General features: G+C 43.3%; 1 protein-coding gene across 2 annotated transcripts; it reads right to left on the bottom strand.

The window, feature by feature from the left end:
* Nucleotides 1–298: 298 nt before the first annotated feature.
* LOC110584665 (vacuolar-sorting protein SNF8-like) lies at nucleotides 299–1,229 on the bottom strand. Of its 2 annotated transcripts, XM_044921726.1 has the most exons (2): nucleotides 1,093–1,146; nucleotides 324–1,041 (listed from the first exon to the last, which is right to left on the bottom strand). In XM_044921726.1, the coding sequence occupies exons 1-2, from the start codon at nucleotides 1,144–1,146 to the stop codon at nucleotides 370–372; spliced, it is 726 nt and encodes a 241-aa protein (XP_044777661.1). In that variant the 3' UTR covers nucleotides 324–369. The 2 variants fall into 2 exon arrangements, with proteins under 2 accessions (XP_044777660.1, XP_044777661.1); XM_044921725.1 differs by having other exon boundaries at nucleotides 299–1,229.
* Nucleotides 1,230–19,334: the final 18,105 nt, after the last annotated feature.

Here is a 19,334-nt window from a genome sequence, read left to right as displayed (position 1 = left end):
GAGAGAGAGAGAATGAGAGACAGAGAGCAGGAGAGGGAGGAGGGTCAGAGGGAGAAGCAGACTCCCCGCCGAGCAGGGAGCCCGATGCGGGACTCGATCCCGGGACTCCAGGACCATGACCCGAGCCGAAGGCAGCCGCCTAACCGACTGAGCCACCCAGGCGCCCCTGGACAGAGGAATTCTTTACAAATACAAGTTTTCTCAAGGAAAGTTCCAAGAAAAGGTGGGGGAGAAAAGATCTCTTTCCTTTTGGAAAGGAAATTCAATATTTTTTTTTTTTCAAAAAAGAAAAAAGTGATTCAGGTTTTATCGGCCAGCAGCTCCGCCCTGTCCCTGCCTGCCGCGGGGGCCCCTCCCGCACTCGCGGAGTCAGGGGAGGGCTTCTCTGGCCTCCTCGGCTGTAATCTCCTGGGAGTAGAGGTGCGTGAAGAGAGCCGGCAGCCAGTAGTGGGCCTCCCATGGGGCCTGCAGGTCCAGCCAGGCCAGCCCTTCCTTCAGCAGGTGTTCCAGCACTTGCCGCGCTCGCTCGGTCTCCCATTTAAGACTGGCTTTGATATCACTGACGGTCACGTAGCCATTTTTCTCGGCCAGCTGCAGCACCACCGTGTGATCCATGTTGAGCTCAGCCGGAACAGACTGAATGAGGTAGATGCCGCCCACAGGGATGATGCCGAAGCCCGTGCCCAGCGCCTTCAGTTTCTTGATGGCCCTGATCAGGTCGTCTTGGCTGACGTCTTGCGCGAACTTGCCCCTTCCTCTTAACACCTGTTGATGCAGTTCCTCCAGAGTTATCAGACCTCCATTCTGGTGCTTCAGGGCCAGGCATACTTCAATAATCTGGACACCCAGCTCATAATAGAAATCCCCCACACCTAGCATCTCAGACCAAAATCCTTTTCCAGAGGCCAGAGGGTCCACCCCAATGGTGGCACACATGTCCTGGAACTGCACCCGGAACTCGGGATTCTTCCAGATCTCCTGCTTGTGCTTGCTGGCAAATTCCTCCAGGTTGCTCTTGAACATGTCCAACTGCTTCGACATCTGGGCCAGCTGGGCCTCAGCCAAGACAGTGCCTCGCTCCTTATACTTGGCCTCGGCAAGCTTCTTCTTGGCGATGGCACCAGCTCCCACCCTGCGGCGATGCATCCCTTCCCTGGGCCCGGGGGCCGCCCCGCTGCCGGGACCCCGGGTCTCCGCGTCCCGGGATCTGCCGCCGGCTCCCAACGCGGAAGCGCCGGCCGCGCGTCATCCAGGAAATTCAATCTTATTTTAATTTACCCTTGCAATTTTCCCCTTTTGTCACTATTTTAATGTAACACTATAACTTCTAATGATCTCCATTGCTGTTTCTACCTTTCTCTCGGCATTTTGCAGTCATTGAAATATTCAGCGATTCTGTGGTAAAATGCAAAGCCAAGTAATTATCAGAATCACACTGGGATGAATTAGAAAATTTAGTATGATATGGACTTGCGGAAAAGCTTTCAAATGTGTATACCATCAATAGACATATTTATTTAAAGCAAATTCTTGATTATGTAAGGGAGGAAAAAATATCTTTTCCTTTTTACTTGTTAAAAACAAGACAACAGAGGCACCTGGGTGGCTCAGTTGGTTAAGCGTCTGACTCTTGATTTTGGCTTACGTCATGATCTCAGGGTCGTGAGATCGAGCCCCACATTGGGCTCCACTGTAAGTGTGGAGTCTGCTTAAGGTTCTCTCTCTCTCCCTCTGCCTGCCCTTCCCCCTGCCCCGCTCGCACATGCTCCCTCTCCCTCTCTCTAAAAACAAAAACAGTAACAACAACAAAAAAACATTAAAAATAAGACAACAGGTGCAAAATGGAGTTGCTTATACTAAGCCCATGTTACCAAACAGACTTAATTAGAATTTCAGCTCTTCTAGAAATTGAACCTTAAACCATTCAGGAATTACTTGATCAGTAACTAGTTAGGCCATCTGCCTGATAGACCCTTAGCAATCCCCTAAAGGAAAATGACCTTGCAATAAGCAACCTGCTTTTCTGCCTAGTATAACTTCCTTGTTCCTCTTCCCTTCTGCCTATAAAAGTCTTGAGTTTCATACGGCTCCTTGGAGCTCCTTTCTGTCTGCTAGATTGGATGCTGCTCAATTTATGAGTCATTGAATAAAGCCAATAAGATCTGAAACATTTACTCAGTTGACTTTTTTTTAAAAAAAAAAAAAACATACTCTTCTAAATTCTTACCTAGGGCCCCTATAGCAAAAGACAGATTAATAAGAGAAAAGCATACAAATTTATTTAATGTAAGTTTCATGCTGCATGAGAGTCTTCACAAGGAAACGAAAACCTGAGGAAGTGGTTATGCCTGAGTGCTTTTATGCTAGGTTTGATGAAGAGTGGAAAGTTGTGGAAAAGTATGATAGAAGGAGAAACTAATCAAGGCCTGTTCATTCCAGTTCCTCTCCCCCTCCCTTCATCTTCAGAGATAAGGGTGCTCCTTTCCTCTGGGTATAAGGAGGGTGCCTCTCACATGAGAGTTTCATGACCTGTTTTAGGGGAAGGTCAGAAAGCCTTTCCTGAACCTGCCACTTCTCAAATTCCTTGAGCTTCAAAATCCTCTATATGCCAAGCTGCCATTTTGCAGGGTGTGGGGTGGGGTGGGGGAGAAGTGTGTCTTAAGTCCTGTTGATAAGCAATGTGCAAAAATTCTCCTTCAGCATACATTAATTTTACAAACTGTGTGTTGATTTTATTGTTTACCCTCTCACGGGATTAACTAATTGAGTATTATTTTGTAGTTGCTCATAAAGTCTTACCCCATCTTAGTGGAAGGAATAGCATAACTCCAGAGCCTGACAATCTAACATTTTAAGAGCTTTTCTCGTAAGGCCAATACCTTTGTCCTGAGTTCCCATCAATTGCATGAGTAAACTCACACTTACGTGATAATTTAGGTCCTTCAGGAATTTTTCTATCATCCTAAACAATATTTCTTGATGCAAGACATCAAGATGCCCATGGCCATGATCTTAGTAGCAAAGGCTTCTTGTGAGGGACCCTGGGAATAGTACAGACTCAGTTTGCAGGGTGTACTGTCCATGGCTCTAGGTGTTCTAAGTCTTGAGGACAAATACCAGTAGGCTGTTGTTGGCATCAGTCCAAGTCAATAATATATTATGATAGCAGGTCTGTCATGCTGAGCTAGTGGTGATATTTCAGAGCTGCTTGGTAGCTAACCATTAAGCTGCTTTGTGACTGAGCACCTCTGAGACCTTTGTGGTGAGTTTTTCCTCCAGCATTAAATTAGTCCCAACAGTCCAATTCCAAGTGTCCTCCATTTCCACTGCAATCATATTACATGTTTTCATAATTGTCCTGAAGCACTGAGTTTATTGGTCTAAGCATTAATATCAAAAAGCATTAGCTAGACCTTGCCTGCTTTATTCCTCCAAGGATTGTATCTATTAGGTCTCTTTTTGTCCTTGGATGGCCGCCTTAATAAGCAAATGCCATAAAGAGGGGGACCCAGGGAGTACAATTCTAGTTGTAAAGACAGCCTCAGACACTTGGTGTCAAATTTTGGGTTTGAGTATTGACAAAAATTCTCTCCTTGACCAAACTCTGTGCCAGATCTTCTGGACTTGCTTCTTACCTAGGCCCTGACTTTTGGGCTTCCATGTTTATCCTTGTGTTCGCTTTTAGCAAGCATCCTGCTAAGTCAGTTTAGCCAGAACTACCCACCCTTGATATCTGGTCAGCTTGGATATCTGATGGGGTTCTTCACCCCACCACTCCCAGATGATGTCTGATCACCTTGGCTTGCCTTCAGCAAGACTCCTATTAGGTCAGTTTAGTCAGAATCTCCCCCGAACCCTGATATTTCCTCTTGGTGATTTTCCATCCACTGACCTCCCCACCCCCACCCTACTCCTTGGCTATAAATTTCCACTGTTCCTTGTTGTGTTTGGAGTTGAGCCCAATCTCTTCCCCCATTACAAGACCCCCTTTGCAGAGGTCCCTACATCTATCCCATGGTCCTGAATAAAGTCTGCTTTATGGTTCTCTAAGTGTCATGAACAATTTTTTCTTGAATGGTATCAAGATGCATATTAGCTCCTTTTACTTTAGCATTATCAAAAATCACTCATGAAGATGGTCCCAACCTCACTTTGCCAATAATAGGTAGTTGGACTTGTACGTCCAGACCGTGTCTCTCCTGGGAGTACAATATGGAGCTGATCAGAAACATAATTGTGGAGGTGCTTGGTTGGCTCAGTCAGTCATGACTCCAGAGTCCCAGGATTGAGCCCCGCATCGGGCTCCCTGCTCAGTGGGGAGTCCTCTTCTCTCTCTGCCCCTCACCCACCTTGTGCTCTCTCTCTCTCACGCGCTCTCTATCTCTCAAATAAATAAATATAATCTTAAAAAAAAAAAAACCAGAAAAATGTAATTGTGGGAACCATTTCAAAGGAAGTAGCAAAGTTCCAAATAACATGTTTGTTTCTAATAAATTGTGAGTCTTAAAGTAATTGAGATAATCACTACTGTGAATAAGCCAGCAAGGCTGTTTATGATAATAATTTCACTAGAAAAGCTCTTTTCTAAAAAAAAAAAGAAAGAAAGAAAGAAAAAAAAAAGCTCTTTTTTATTGAGCTCAGTACCAATATCAGTGATTCTCAAAAACTTGTTTCAAGTCCTTGTGGGAACCTCAGTCCCTTCCTTCTGAGATGCTGACTTCACATTAGAAGCATGAATCCAACTGGATTTTTCTTTCACTTTGATAGCTGTATCAGAACACTTGAAAGTGTCCCTCCCAGTGTGGTGACAGGCATCTGTCCACTGGAACACCTTTATGTACATGAAATCCCCCAGCAGAGAGGGGTGGTAGACCTCTTCCAATCGGTCCTTCCAGCTCCTTATGATGTTATGTCTCACAGTTTCTAGGGAGAGAAGCCCTTTTAAGTATTGAACATGTTTATGAGAGGATTCAGCTAAACTGGGCACAGAATATGGTCTCAGACCAAATTCATAGGCCTGTCAAACATAAGTTCTTAAGTTCAAAGCGAGAGACACGGGTCACTCTCATTTTTAACAAGGCTGGTGGTAAAGCCCTAGGCCATTTTCACTTGGTAGACTCCTGAATGAAGCTTTCAGAGTTGGATTCATCCATTCTACTTGTCCAAAGGGCTGAGAGGACAGGAAGTATCCCAGCATGATTTGCATGACTCCTGAGTGGCAATGGATGTCAGGTCACCTACACATCCCGCAAACCATAACGACACAAAAAAATCTCTTACCTTCCACAGGTGTCGATTCTATGGAATTGAGCTGCCCCCAGGTGCCTCCTATGCCTGCCTTGGCAGTGGCCCGGAAAGAATTCTCCTGACAGATAGCACGGTGCATCTCGGATACATTTCGGATAATGTCAGCTGTTTGGTAGTCACGGTAAGAGTCTAGTGCCTTTGAAATCCCTCTCAGATGATTGACTCAGATGATTTTGTTGATGGCACATTACTAACCAAGCAGATGGGAAGTATGGTACAGGGATGATTTTGTTAGTGGATTCCCAGAGTCCAATCGAATTACTTTTGGCCCCTTTCTCAACACATTTGTCCATTTCCTTTCGTGAAGCATGTTTTTGAAAATGAGCAGAAATTACTTGCATTAAAAATGGAACATCTAAGGTTGGGGTCCACGTTTTAACAGGGGCTCCAGCAGCTCTGTCAGCAAAATCATCTCCTTTAGAAGCCGACATTTTGCCCGATGTGAGTCTATAACTGATTGCTGATACATGAGCTGCAAAGCCTCTGACAGCTCAGCTCTTAATTTTCCATGAGATATTTTAGTTCCCATCTTAGTCAAGAGTCTCCTATTTTTCCAAGTTTGCCCTGTTGCTCGACAGACCCTGAACAGATATTTACTATCAGTATGTAGATTTGCTCTAAGTCCTCAACTGAGAATCATGGTCCTAGTAACTGCTAGCAGTTAACTCCACTCGTGCGGATTTAATTTCAGGCAAAACCTAAGCTTCCGAGGTTTGATGAGCAGCCACCACAGTGCAGGAAGTCTTGTCTTGGCCATTTTGTCCCTGAGCGTGACCCAGCAGGAAACATGATCAAATCTGAATTTTGAAATGGAATGACAGATAAATCCAATCGGGGCCTAATGTCTAACTCTGTTGCCATCATACAGTCCCAGCCATCTATTTGATCAGGTAACAGAGTAGCATGGTTTAGGAGGTCATGTCTCCCAAGCACAGCATGGGGGTTGGGTTATACCGCTTGGTCAGAACTGGTCTGATGGCGCACCTGCAATGCTGGGTCTTCCACACTTGAAAGATGGCCCATGACCATGGGCCAAGAAGTCACATGACCCCAAGAAAGGCTGGCCCTTTCAATAAGAGTGACTGCTACCACCACAGCTTGGAGGCATCCAGAAGAGCTGAGAAATAATGCTATTGGTCTAGAGTCAGATGCCAACTCTTGAGTTAAATTCTGCTAGCAGTCAGTGCCTGTGTTTCCATGGCAAATCATATGGAAAGATTTTTCAAAATTTGGAATCCTCACTGCCTGGGGAGAGACCACAGCCAATTTCAGTTGTTGAAAAGCTTCCTCCAGATTCTAGGGATCTAACACAAGGGCCTAGAGTATTATCAACCAGTTGGTCTATCAGAGGATTTGCCTGCTCTGCAAAAGCTGGAATCCACTGTGGAAAATATTGGACTAGTCCCCCATATTGTCTAAGTAGCTTCATTGTTGTTGTTGTTGTAGGCTATTTCATCTGCAAAATTGGCCAACTCCTACATTCTAACACTTTGTGGCCTTCCACGACAAATGCCCGAAATATTTGACCCCAGTTTGGCAATACTGCAGTTTGTCTAGGGAGGTCTTACGTCCCTGCGTGGTGAGGAATTGTCAGAAGCTGAAGTATCAGTTTTGCATTACTCTTTAGTTTCTGAAGCTACCAGCAAATCATCCACATACCAAATAATTATAGATCACTCAGTGAGACAGGTTTCCCGAAGACAGCTAGACAAATAGTAGGAGTCCCCAAACTCCTGAGGAATCCTTTGCTAAAAACACATTGGACTCCTTCAAAGGTAAAAGCAAATGGTAATTTGAGCTCATTAGTGAGAGGGACAGAAAAAAAGAAAAAAGAAAACAGCAGAATGTAGAGAAAAACTTTGCAAGCAACAGAATCAAAGTCAGAAAAGTTGCAGGTGTAGAGACCACAGGGCTCAATGAAAGGACAAACTCATTCGCCTCCCTAAGATCTGGTACAAAGCCCCGCAGGGGTCAACGTTTTATCTCAAATTCACCTTCCTTGCTTGCTGGAGGTATGGGAATATAAAAGGGTGAGTGTCCCTTTTAAAAAAATGATGGTTTGTTGCCTAATTTTTTTTAAAAGATTTTATTTATTTATTTGACAGAGAGAGACACAGCGAGAGAGGGAACCCAAGCAGGGAGAGTGGGAGAGGGAGAAGCAGGCTTCCCGCCGAGCAGGGAGCCGATGCGGGGCTCGATCCCAGGACCCTGGGACCATGACCTGAGCCGAAGGCAGACGCTTAACGACTGAGCCACCCAGGCGGCCCTGTTGTCTAATTTTTAAAATAACTGGTTTGATTTCCTCTAATAGAGCCCTTGAAAAAGATATTGTTTTACACATGGCCATGGCTTATCCTTTTGGTACGCTATTTTTATCAGTTCTACATCTCCAAAGAAACTAGTATCCTAATTCTCAAGGCCCCAGAGTGGTGCCTGGATCTGTTTCAGCCCGGGTGCTTTTCCAGCACGGTGTAAGGCTGCCAGTCTGTCATTCCCTCTCTCTTTTAGGAGGCACAGGGTAACCAAGTCAGCCTTTTGTCCAGGGAGCTCCATAAACACTCCATCGGAGCACAGAATATGGGAGGTCTCCACCTGCAGAATGGGCATCTCCCCTGTGGATTTACAGGGGAATCAGGAGAAAATAAGAACTCCTGTTCCTCAGTCAGGGAGGGAACCACAGAGAAAGAGGAATGGTTGAAAAGAACTCTTTTGTTATTGGGTGGAGTCTTTTAAAAAAATGATAATTAGGTCAACATGGTTTCCAGCATTGCTAAGCCTTCTATGTCTGAACTGATTTTATCTACTTGGTTATCAACTACTGAGAGAGGAATGTTGAAATCTTTAACGGTAATGGTGGACTATTCATAAATATAGATATGATATATATATAAGTGGTGGTCTATTTCTCCCAGAAGTTCTATCAGTTTTTGCTTCATGTATTTTGAAGTCCTGTTATTTAGATGTAGGCACATTCAAGAATGTCATATCTTCCCTTGAATGCAGTGTTATGAAATGTTTCTCTATCACCCTGGTAAAAGTCCTTTTGCAGTCTGCTTTGTCTGATACTGATACAGCTACTCCAGGTGTGTTTTATTTAGTGCTTGCCTAGTATATCTTTTTCATTCTTTCACTTTTAACCAGCTGTGTCTTTATATTTAAATTGTGTTTCTTATAGAGAGCATATTTTGGGTCTTGCTTTCCTACCCAATCTGATAATATCTGTCTTTCGTTTGCATTATTTAGGCCATTTACATTTAAAGTAATTATTAATATGAGGTGCCTGGGTGGCTCAGTCCGTTGGGCATCCGACTCTTGGTTTCAGCTCAGGTCATGATCTCAGGTCATGAGATGGAGCCCCGCAGAAGGCCCCACACTCAGCACAGAATCTTCTTGAGTTTCTTTCCCTCTGCCCCTCCTCCTGTTAGCATGCGTGCGTGCTCTCTCTCTGAAATAAATAAATAAAATCTTAAAAAAATAAAGTAATTATTAATAAGATGTGCCTTGGTGTGGTTTTCTTTATGTTTCTTGCGCTTAGGGTTTATTGAGCCTGCATCTGTTGGTTTCCATCAAATTTGGAAAATTTCAGGACATTATTCTTTAAAGTTTTTTCTGCCTCTTATCATTCTAGAACCTCAATGACATGTACGGTGGACTATTTGATATTGTCCCACAAGTCCCTGATATTCTATTTTCCCTCCTCTTTTCATTCTTTCTCCGTATTTTCCTCTCTTATCTTTACTCTCTAATATCTACTCTGCTGTAAATTCCATCTGGTCTTTCTTTTTTAAATATCTTCTGTTTCACTCCTGATCCTCTGCATTCCTGAGCACACAGAGCATATTTATGATAACTGTTTCTATGTCTTTGTCTGTTAATTCCATCATCTCTGTCACTTAGAGATCTGATTCTACTGATAGATTTCCCCTTGATTATGGGTAATATCTTCCTGCTTCTTTCCATGCCTTTTGATTATTTCTGAAAAAAAAAATTACTGGGAAAATATATATAACACAAAATTTGCCATTGTAACCATTTTCTAAGTGTGCAGTTCAGTGGCATTGAATACATTCACATTATTGTGTAACCATCACCACCATTCAAACTCCATACTTGCAAAGCTGAAACTCTGTCCCCCTTAAAAAACAACTCCCCTCCCAGCCCTGGAAACCACCACTCTACTTTCTGTCTCTATGAATTTGACTACTCCAGGGACCTCATATGAGCGGAATCATGCAATATTTGTCCTCTTGTAGCATGTTTATTTCATTTAGCATAACATCTCTAAGGTTTATCTACATTGTAGCCTGTGACAGAATTTTTCCCCTTTTTGAGACAAGCCTACTGATTTTTTTTAAAGATTTTTATTTATTTATTTGAGAGAGAGAGAGAGCACAAGCAGGGTGTAGGGTGAGGGGAAAGGGACAGACTCCCTGCTGAGCATGGAGCCTGACACCAGGCTCGATCCCAGGATCCTGAGATCACAACCCAAGCCGAAGTCAGGCACTTAATCAACTGAGCCACCCAGGCACCCATGGCCTACTGATTTTTAATTGAATGCTAGACATTGTGACTTTTACATTGTCGGGTCCCAAATGTTGTTGAATTCCTTTAAAGAGTGTGGGATTTTCTGCTGACAAACAGCTTGAAAGGATCAAATGGATCCCCAGTAGCTTAGCCATGCTCCAGAACAAAGTACAACAGCCTTTCAAGGAAGACAGTATCCAGTCCCATGTATTATAAGCCCTTTCCATGCTGGATCTCTTCCCATCCCTGCATGAGTGCCAGTAATTTTTCAGTCTACAAATTCCAAATCAGATTTTTGGGTTAAAAAAACCCCACAAAACCTCCTTAGGTGCACTAAGCAAAGGCCAACTTGAAATACTGTATTGGTATCAGTGAAGACCCAAGAAACACAGTCTAGGGGCGCCTGGGTGGCTCAGTCATTAAGCATCTGCCTTTGGCTCAGGTCATGATCCCAGCATCCTGGGATCAAGCCCCGCGTCAGGCTCCCTGCTCACTGGGGAGCCTGCTTCTCCCTCTCCAGCTCCCTCCTGCTTGTGTTCTCTCTCTCGCTGTCTCTCTCTCTCTCAAATAAATAAATAAAATCTTTAAAAAAAAGAAACAGAAATTGACTCATTCTTATTATAATAAATGATATTTTTGCTCCCAATATAGTGTAGACTTCACTAAGATATTACTCCTCATATAGATATCGGGCTTGTACTTGTCTACCATATTCTAACTTATCCTGTGTAACCTGAATAATTGTTAGAGTTATTCGGATATTTAAAACTACCACCACTCCAGTCAATCATGTGTCCTAAAAAGGACATCCAGGGGTGCCTGGGAGGCTCAATCAGTTAAGTGTCCAACTCTTGGTTTCAGCTCAGGTCATGATCTCAGGGTCATGAGATCAAGCCACATGTGGGGCTCTGCACTCAGTGCTTGAAATTCTTTCCTCTCCCTCTCTCTGCCCCTCTGCTCCTCCCCATGCTCACACACTCTCTAAATAAAATCTTTTTTTTTTTTAAAAAAAGACATCCAGAAGCTCGTAAAACAAACGAAACACAGATTACTCTTAAAAACTTCCAGAAGGGATAATTGGTTTCCTTTTCATTCATACTCCACAAAATACATCTCCCACAAAGGGAATCAAACAACTAGAAAAGGTGTTCAAACTTTTCCCTAACCTTCAAAAAAGTCGTCAAAGATGATACTTCTATTCTGAAGGCCCCAAAACTAATCTAAATGTATTAGCTAAAGTAGTCATGGCAATCATATAGCCTTTGACTTGCTCTTAGCCAGCCAAGGGCGGCGGGGAGTGGGGGGGGGGTCCTAATGCTATAGCACATCTTGTTACACATACATAAGTGCTACAGGGCATATGGAACAGTCTGTGACTAAGCTAAAGAAGAAGGACCTGACTCTCCAAAACAGACCCACTAGATTGTGGGACCTATTAGTTTAGAGACCTATCACAAGCATCAATAGTCATTTTGTGTTACTTGCCTATTTCACGGTTGATTTATATATCTTGTCCAGAGTTTTAAAAGCTACTGCAGTCATTGTCACATCAGGTGATCCCACAACTCAAACTACAACAGAAAGAAAAGCAGAGATTAACTTGGGTCAGCTACAGAGCATGTGTAATGCAGGTGCTTCTGTTCTTAACAACATCTTAACAAGAGTAAAAATCTAGACATCATGAATTAATGTCCCGCAGCCTGACGTCATCTGTCCTTGGCCAAAGAGAAACTGTGAGGGAAAAAAAGCAGCCCCTGACATCTGGAATTGATCTAATATTCATAGCTAGATCTCAGTGTGATCATGACGCTGTCTGAGGCTCACAGCCAGGCCATTTTGTTCTGTTGGACATATGAACCTTCATGGACTATCAACCTCAGAGGTTACTCTGAGACCAGGGTAAAATGAAACAAAGCTGCTTCATAATTTCATCTAAGAACAGATTCAAATAAGGTCACTGTGCCATCCACAAAGTGCTCAGTTGTAAGACTGTTCCCTGCTTTCTAATAGCATTGGATGTGGAGCAAATCCCTGGCTTCCTTGGATTGGACCCTTCACCAAATCACCCACCTAGTGCCCAAATCCCCTAATAGGTTCCCATGATGTGCATTCTCCTTCCCTCTATCCAGTTAAAAAACCCAACTTGGTCAATTACACATATTACACATATGTTCCTCGTAAGCTGGCTGAAGGGCACTGAGAAATTGAATGTAGCCATGAGCACAGGGGCTGTGGAGTGGACTTGGCCAGGGTTCTGGCTGTGCCACTTACCTGCTGTGCACCCTTGTTCTGTACACTGTTGCTCCCCATGTCTCAGTTTCCCCATATGCAAAACAGGAGCATTCTGTTTCAAAGGGGGCTGGTATGAAGAGTTATGAAAAGAGGCCGAAAAATAACCAGATAACACACAGTGATTGTTACCATTCTTACTCCTTACTATCATAAATCATCCCAACCACAACTCAAGATTTGGGCTCCAGAAATGCAAATCTTCTCAGGGGACCAAATTAATTCAAGCCCTATAAGGGGACTGTGGCTGGCCAGGAGCACCACTGTCTGCACTCAGCCCCGCCCACTGTCTCTGGTCCTTACTACTTCTTCCCTGGCATGAGCTGGGTAGAGTGGGTCAGTTGGCAGCTCGGTCCAGGCAGTGGGCATAGGGCAGGCTGTGCTGGCCACAGCCCTTAAGGGTGTAGGCACAGCTCCTTGCCAGGCAGGGCCCCATGTGCCACAGCCACAACTGGGGCCCCTTAGGCCACCTAAGTGGGCCAGGTTAGCTCAGGCACCTGCCAGGTGTAGGAGAGGGGCTCACAGACCCATTCCCTCTCCATCTCCTATGGAACTCAGTCAGCCTCCCTATCTTGCCCCTCACACCTACCATGGATGAAAGTATTGTCATTAGCTTTAATGTCTATATGATCAACTCCTTCTGGGATCTACAGATTATCCTCTAATTCTACAAGGGGACAACTTTGTTTAAAGGAACAGGTGGGCAGACCCCACCTTCTACCAGGGGCTGAACCCTGTCTGCAACCCATCTTCCCTCAGCAGAAGAGAGGGGAGTGCACCAGATGTCTCCTTCCAACCCAGCCCCGTATCCTTTACCCGTGACCCAGTGATGGATGGCAAGAAGAACACTCTTTAGTATGTCTTTAAGGTGGGTCTTTTAGTAATGATTCTTAATTTTTTTTAATTTCTGGGAGTATCTTTGCTTTGTCTTCCTTCTTGAAAGATAGTTTTTAGGGGCACCTGGGTGGCTCAGTCAGTTGGATGTCCAACTTTGATTTCAGCTCAGCTCATGATCTCAGGGTCATAAGATGGAGCCCCAAGTCAGGCTCCACGCTGGGCTTAAGATTCTCTCTCTCTCTCTCTCCCTCTGCCCCTCCCCCCACTAGTGTGCACTCTCACTCTAAAATAAATAAATAAACCTTTAAAAAAAAAAGAAAGATAGCTTTTAATTTTTCTGGATATAAGAATCTTGGTTGACAATTCTTTTTTTTCTTTCAGCATTTTGAATATGTCATCTCACTGGCTTCTGGCCTCCATTATTTCTGATGAGAAATCATATAGGGTTCCTTTGTATGTGATGAGTCATTCTCTGACTGTTTTTCCAGGTTTTCTCTTGGTCGTTCAGCATTTTTACTGGTGTGTCTGGGTGTGGAGCTCTTTGTATTTATCTTATTTGGAGTTTTATTGAGCTTCTTAGACATGTAGATTAATGCTTTCCTGCAAATTAGGGACACTTTTTTTAGTCATTATTTTTTCTGTTCCTTTCTCTTTCTCCTCTCCTCTGGCACTCCCATTATATGTATGTTGGTATACTTAAAAATAGCTCATACTTCTTGGAGGTTCTTTTTATTTCAATCCATTCTATTTTTTCTCTGTTCTTCAGTTGCATAATCTCTATTGCTCTATCTTCAAGCTTGCTGGTTCTTTCTTCTGCTAGTTCATATCAGCTGTTGAGCCCCTCTAATCAAATTTTCATCTTGTTCATCGTACTTTTTTTTTTAATTTTTTTTATTCTTATGTTAATCCCCATACATTACATCATTAGTTTTAGATGAAGTGTTCCATGATTCATTGTTTGTGCATAACACCCAGTGCTCCATGCAGAATGTGCCCTCCTCAATACCCACCACCAGGCTAACCCATCCTCCCACCCCTCTCCCCTCTCATCGTACTTTTTTTTTAAGAGGGGCAGAGGGAGAGAAAGAATCCCGAAGCAGACACCACGCTGAGCACGGAGCTGGATGTGGGGCTCAATCCCAGGGCCCTGAGATCATGACCCAAGTCAAAACCAAAAGTCAGCCGCTCAACTGACTGTGCCACCCAGGCACCCCTCTCATATTGCTTTTTAATTCCAGAATTTCCCATTTGATTCATATATATAATTTCTGTCTCTTTACTATTATTTTCTATTCGATGAGCCATTTCTCCATATCTTTCTTTACTTCTTTGAGCTTCCTGGAAGTCAGTTCATTGTTTTTTTCAAAACTTTTGGAAGTTTTCGGCCACTATTTTTTCAAATATTTTTTTGCTCCTTTCTCAACTCTGCATTTCATGTTGTTCCAAAGTTCTTTGAGGTTTTGTTCATCTTTTTTCATTCTTTTTTTCCTCTCTTTTCTTCAGCTTCCAAATTTCTCTCAATCTATCCTCAAGATCATTAACTCTTTCTTATATGAGTTCAAATATACTGTTGAGTCCATCTAAGTGAATTTTTTTTTCTTTAGAGAGAGAGCACGAGCAGTGGGGAGGGGCAGAGGAGGAGGAAGAGAGGATCTTAAGCAGGCTTCATGCCCAGTGTGGAGCCCAACATGGGGCTCGATCTCACAACCCTGAGATCATGATCTGAGCCAAAATCAAGAGTTGGACACTTAACTAACTGAGGCACTTGCACCCTTTAATTTCACTTATTGTATTTTCAACTCTAGAATCTCTATTTGGTTCTTTGAAAATGATTTCTATCTTAATCATTTCACAATATATGGAAGTCAGGCCATTCTTTTTTAAAAATTTTTTATTGTTATGTTAATCACCATACATTACATCATTAGTTTTAGATGTAGTGTTCCCTGATTCATTGTTTGTGCATAACACCCAGTGCTCCATGCAGAATGTGCCCTCTTTAATACCCGTCACCAAGCTAACCCATCCTCCCACCCCCCTCCCCTCTAGAACCCTCAGTTTGTTTTTCAGAGTCCATCGTCTCTCATGGTTCGTCTCCCCCTCCGATTTCCCCCCCTTCATTCTTCCCCTCCTGCTATCTTCTTTTTTTTTTCTTAACATATATTACATTATTTGTTTCAGAGGTACAGATCTGAGATTCAACAGTCTTGCACAATTCACAGCGCTTACCAGAGCACATACCCTCCCCAGTGTCTATCACCCAGTCACCCCATCCCTCCCACCCCACCCCCCACTCCAGCAACCCTCAGTTTGTTCCTGAGATTAAGAATTCCTCATATCAGTGAGGTCATATGATACATGTCTTTCTCTGTTTGACTTATTTCGCTCAGCATAATACCCTCCAGTTCCATCCACCTCGTTGCAAATGGCAAGATCTCATTCCTTTTGATGGCTGCATAATATTCCATTGTATATATATACCACTTCTTCTTTATCCATTCATCTGCCGATGGACATCTTGGCTCTTTCCACGGTTTGGCTATTGTGGACATTGCTGCTATAAACATCGGGGTGCACGTACCCCTTCAGATCCCTACGTTTGTATTTTGGGGGTAAATACCCAGTAGTGCAATTGCTGGATCATATGGTAGCTCTATTTTCAACTTTTTGAGGAACCTCCATACTGTTTTCCAGAGTGGCTGCACCAGCTTGCATTCCCACCAACAGTGTAGGAGGGTTCCCCTTTCTCCACATCCCCGCCAACATCTGTCATTTCCTGACTTGTTAATTTTAGCCATTCTGACTGGTGTGAGGTGGTATCTCACTGAGGTTTTGATTTGGATTTCCCGGATGCCGAGCGATGTTGAGCACTTTTTCATGTGTCTGTTGGCCATTTGGATGTGGAAGTCAGGCCATTCTGCTGTACACCTTAAACTTATCAATTATATCTCAATAAAACTGGAAAAAAATCACTAAAAGTAGAAATTATTGAGAGCAAGAATTTTTTTGAAATTTCTCTCTTCACTGATATTTTTTATTTGATGCAACATTGTCATCATTCCTTCCTTTACTTCTTTAATCATTAATTTTTTAGTTCTATGAACACATTTTTTTTTCTTTTTTACTGAACTAAGTGGCTTTATTTCAGAAAGCCAAGATTACAATGGACTTAAGAGTTGGCATTGGGGCGCTTCTTCTTGCCAAATGTGGGCACAACATTGACAAAGCACTGGTTGTACTGCATTCCCACCTGGCTCAGCCTGTCTCCATTTTCTCCTGTTTGGCTACCTTGGGAGTCTACCCTCTTACTTTCCCGGCATAGGCCAGGGAACCATGGACTTTACCTCCAAGCACATAGTTGGCTCCTTCCAGGGTGGTCAGAGCCTCCACTCCACATTGACCTAGGGTAGTCTTGTCCACTAGGGGCATGCCTGCCAGGAGCGTGATTTGATCTTCTGGAGTGATGCCCTTGAGCAAGGTTACATGAGCCTTGATCTGGGTGACCAACTCCTGGCTGGTCACCTTGATGGTGTGTAGCTCCTGGGTACAGACAAAGAGCTGCCTGTTGGGGGGACTGAATAGAGGCCACCATGGCCCTATGAACATATTTATAATGATTACTTTGAAGTCTTTTTCTGTTAAATCCAGCATCTTGTCACTCTCACCAGCAGTTTTTCTTGCTTTCTTTTTCTGCTGCTTGGGTCATACTTTGTTTCCTTGGCTCATAATGTTTTTGTTGGAAGCTAGAAATTTTAGATAATATATTGGAACAATTCCAGGTATGACTCTCCCCTCCTCTAAGGCTTGTTCTTATCATATGCTTGTTTATTTTTTAGTTACTAGCTGGATTATTTTACAAAAGTGTATTGTGTCCTCCTCACCACACACAGTGTTAAGCCTCTTCTCTTGCTCCTCAGAAAGATGCAGCTTTGTATGAGCTCACAATCACCCTGGGATGACAGTGGTATCGTAGGGCTCTCTTCCCTTCTTTTCCCAATCACATCCAGCTGTTAAATTTATTAATTTTTGGCTGATTGCTCTATTGTTTTCAACAATATCTTGGGGCATACATTGTTCTACAAACTAATCCAATCAAATCTGGGCTCCACTGAAAGAATCGTCTCCTATGTCAGTGTTTGATATTTGTTCTGACCTTGGGAGGGATCCTCCTACATGTACTATTCCCCAGTTCTTGCTTACAAACTAGCTAGCCTACAGTTTAGCCTGAATCTTCATTAAATTCATGAACCTCCATCCAATTGTCTTCCTTCACAACTTCCACCGTTCTTGAGAGCATGCTTAGGCTTGAACTTCTCTATGCTTTGTTGCAAATGAAGTCAGATTGATGCAAGCTGGCTGGGTTCAAGGACCCAAAGGGGGTCCCACAGGACTAGTCAAGAGGATCCTTGGCTTCACACAGGATAGAAATCAAAGTCGAGCTGAGAAGTGAGAGCAGAGTTTATTGAAGACATAGAGAGAGTGCAGATACAGACAGAACGTCTGGGAGACTTGGAAAGGAAAGAAGGATGAGTCTTGCCTTTGCATGGAGTCTGGGTTTTTTGTTTTGTTTTGTTTTGTTATTTTTGAGGATTGTGGTCCAGTACACGTGTCTTCTCAGGCATTTAGGAACAAAGAGGAGTGTTTAGGTATCCTCGGTAAGTCACTTATATCCTGGAACCAGGGGTTTTGTTGAATCAGTGGTCTTAGAAAACATTCATGATGAACCCACCCATCACTACTTAAATGTTATCTATTGTGCTGGAAGACTCCAAAGAAATCATTAACTCCTTGAATTTTACAAGGAGGACATACATTATCTGTTCTAGAAGACATGTGTAAGGCAGGGGTGTAGGTGTATCCTAGCAAGAATAGAAGCAAAGGAAAAGGAGCAAAAAAAAAAGTAGTCTTTCATGGGGTCCCTTTAGTTTCCCTGTCTCCAGTTCATTTGAGAGTAGAATAGGAGCTATCCGTTTTATGATCTGCCCTCCCAAATCTGTTGACTAGGGCTCTGGAAGTAAGGGTAAGCACAATGGTACCTTTCTCTCTAAGAGACACTCCCACTCGAGGAGCTGTTTGGGAGGGCAAGAAACTTAAATCCTTTTAGTTTCCCTCTCCTGAAATGAAACCATTGTTTCATGAGCTGAGAATAGGGTGTTTAGGGCTCCATTTTTTTCAACATACTATGCCCAAGGTAGAGCCTTCATTCTATGGGCAGAATCTGGGCAGAACAAGGGAGCCTCCAACTCTTGACTACATTCACATGAGACTTAGCATCAGGAACAGGTTGCTGGGGGCAGGATGAGAAAAACTGAAGTCTTGCATCCCTTGGGAAGAGGGCCCGCTAGCTGGGAGTTAGGGATAGAGGGACCCTGTGTTCTTGGTCCAAGGGGAAAGAGCCCTGTATTCTTGGCTGCATCTGTCTGTAATAGAGTGAGCTGGGAGGGAAAGAAAGGGTGTGGTCTTGGTTCAAACACCACAGTATCACATTTCTTACCATATGTTCATAGATTTTCTTGAATATGTATTTCTTCATTTGCCATTTGCCCTTAGGATCATTTTCATAGGCTTTGAATTGTTGGTTTGTTTGGGTTTTTTTTTTAAGATTTTATTTATTTATTTGACACAGAGAGAGATAGCGAGAGCAGGAACACAAGCAGGGGGAGTGGGAGAGGGAGAAGCAGGCTTCCCGCCGAGCAGGGAGCCCGATGCGGAACCCGATCCCAGGACCCTGGGATCATGACCTGAGCTGAAGGCAGACGCCTAACGACTGAGCCACCCAGGCACCCCTGAATTGTTGGTTTCTTATTGTTAAATAATTTTCACCAATTTCACTGGGGAGTGGGTCATTCTCTCATGCCAGAAGTTGATCTTCCCTATGCTTCTTTTTTTTTTTTTTTTAAAGATTTTATTTATTTATTTGACAGAGAGAGTGAGAGGGCACAAGCTGAAGGCAGATGCTTAACCAACTGAGCCACCCAGGGACCCCTTCCCTTTACTTTAAGTATGGTTTCTATTAAAAATATTTGTAATGGCTACTTTTAAGTCTTGTTTGCTTAATATGATATCTGGTCCCTTTCACAGACCATTTCTGTTGCCTGCCTTTTTTTCTATGTAAGGATGTCACTTTCTTATTTGCATATCATATTAATAAAACAAATTTAATGAAAATTAGACATTTAAGGGGTGCCTGGGTGGCTCAGTCTGTTGGGTGTCTGCCTTTGGTTCAGATCGTGATCCCAGGGTGCTGGGATGGAGCCCCACGTAGGGCTCCCTGCTCAGCGGGGAGCCTGCTTGTCCCTCTCCTTCTGCCTGCCACTCCCCTGCTTGTCCTCTCTCTGTCAAATAAATAAATAAAATCTTTTTTAAAAAAAGAAAAA

This window comes from Neomonachus schauinslandi, chromosome 15 (genome assembly GCF_002201575.2).
Source record: "Neomonachus schauinslandi chromosome 15, ASM220157v2, whole genome shotgun sequence".
Taxonomy (NCBI): Eukaryota; Metazoa; Chordata; class Mammalia; order Carnivora; family Phocidae; genus Neomonachus; species Neomonachus schauinslandi.
This window is presented reverse-complemented; position numbering and strand designations above follow the sequence as displayed.

What these genes read in the sequence shown, in the direction of transcription:
- LOC110584665 (XM_044921725.1), bottom strand. Translation starts at nt 1,146, where the DNA reads ATGCATCGCCGCAGGGTGGGAGCTGGTGCCATCGCCAAGAAGAAGCTT.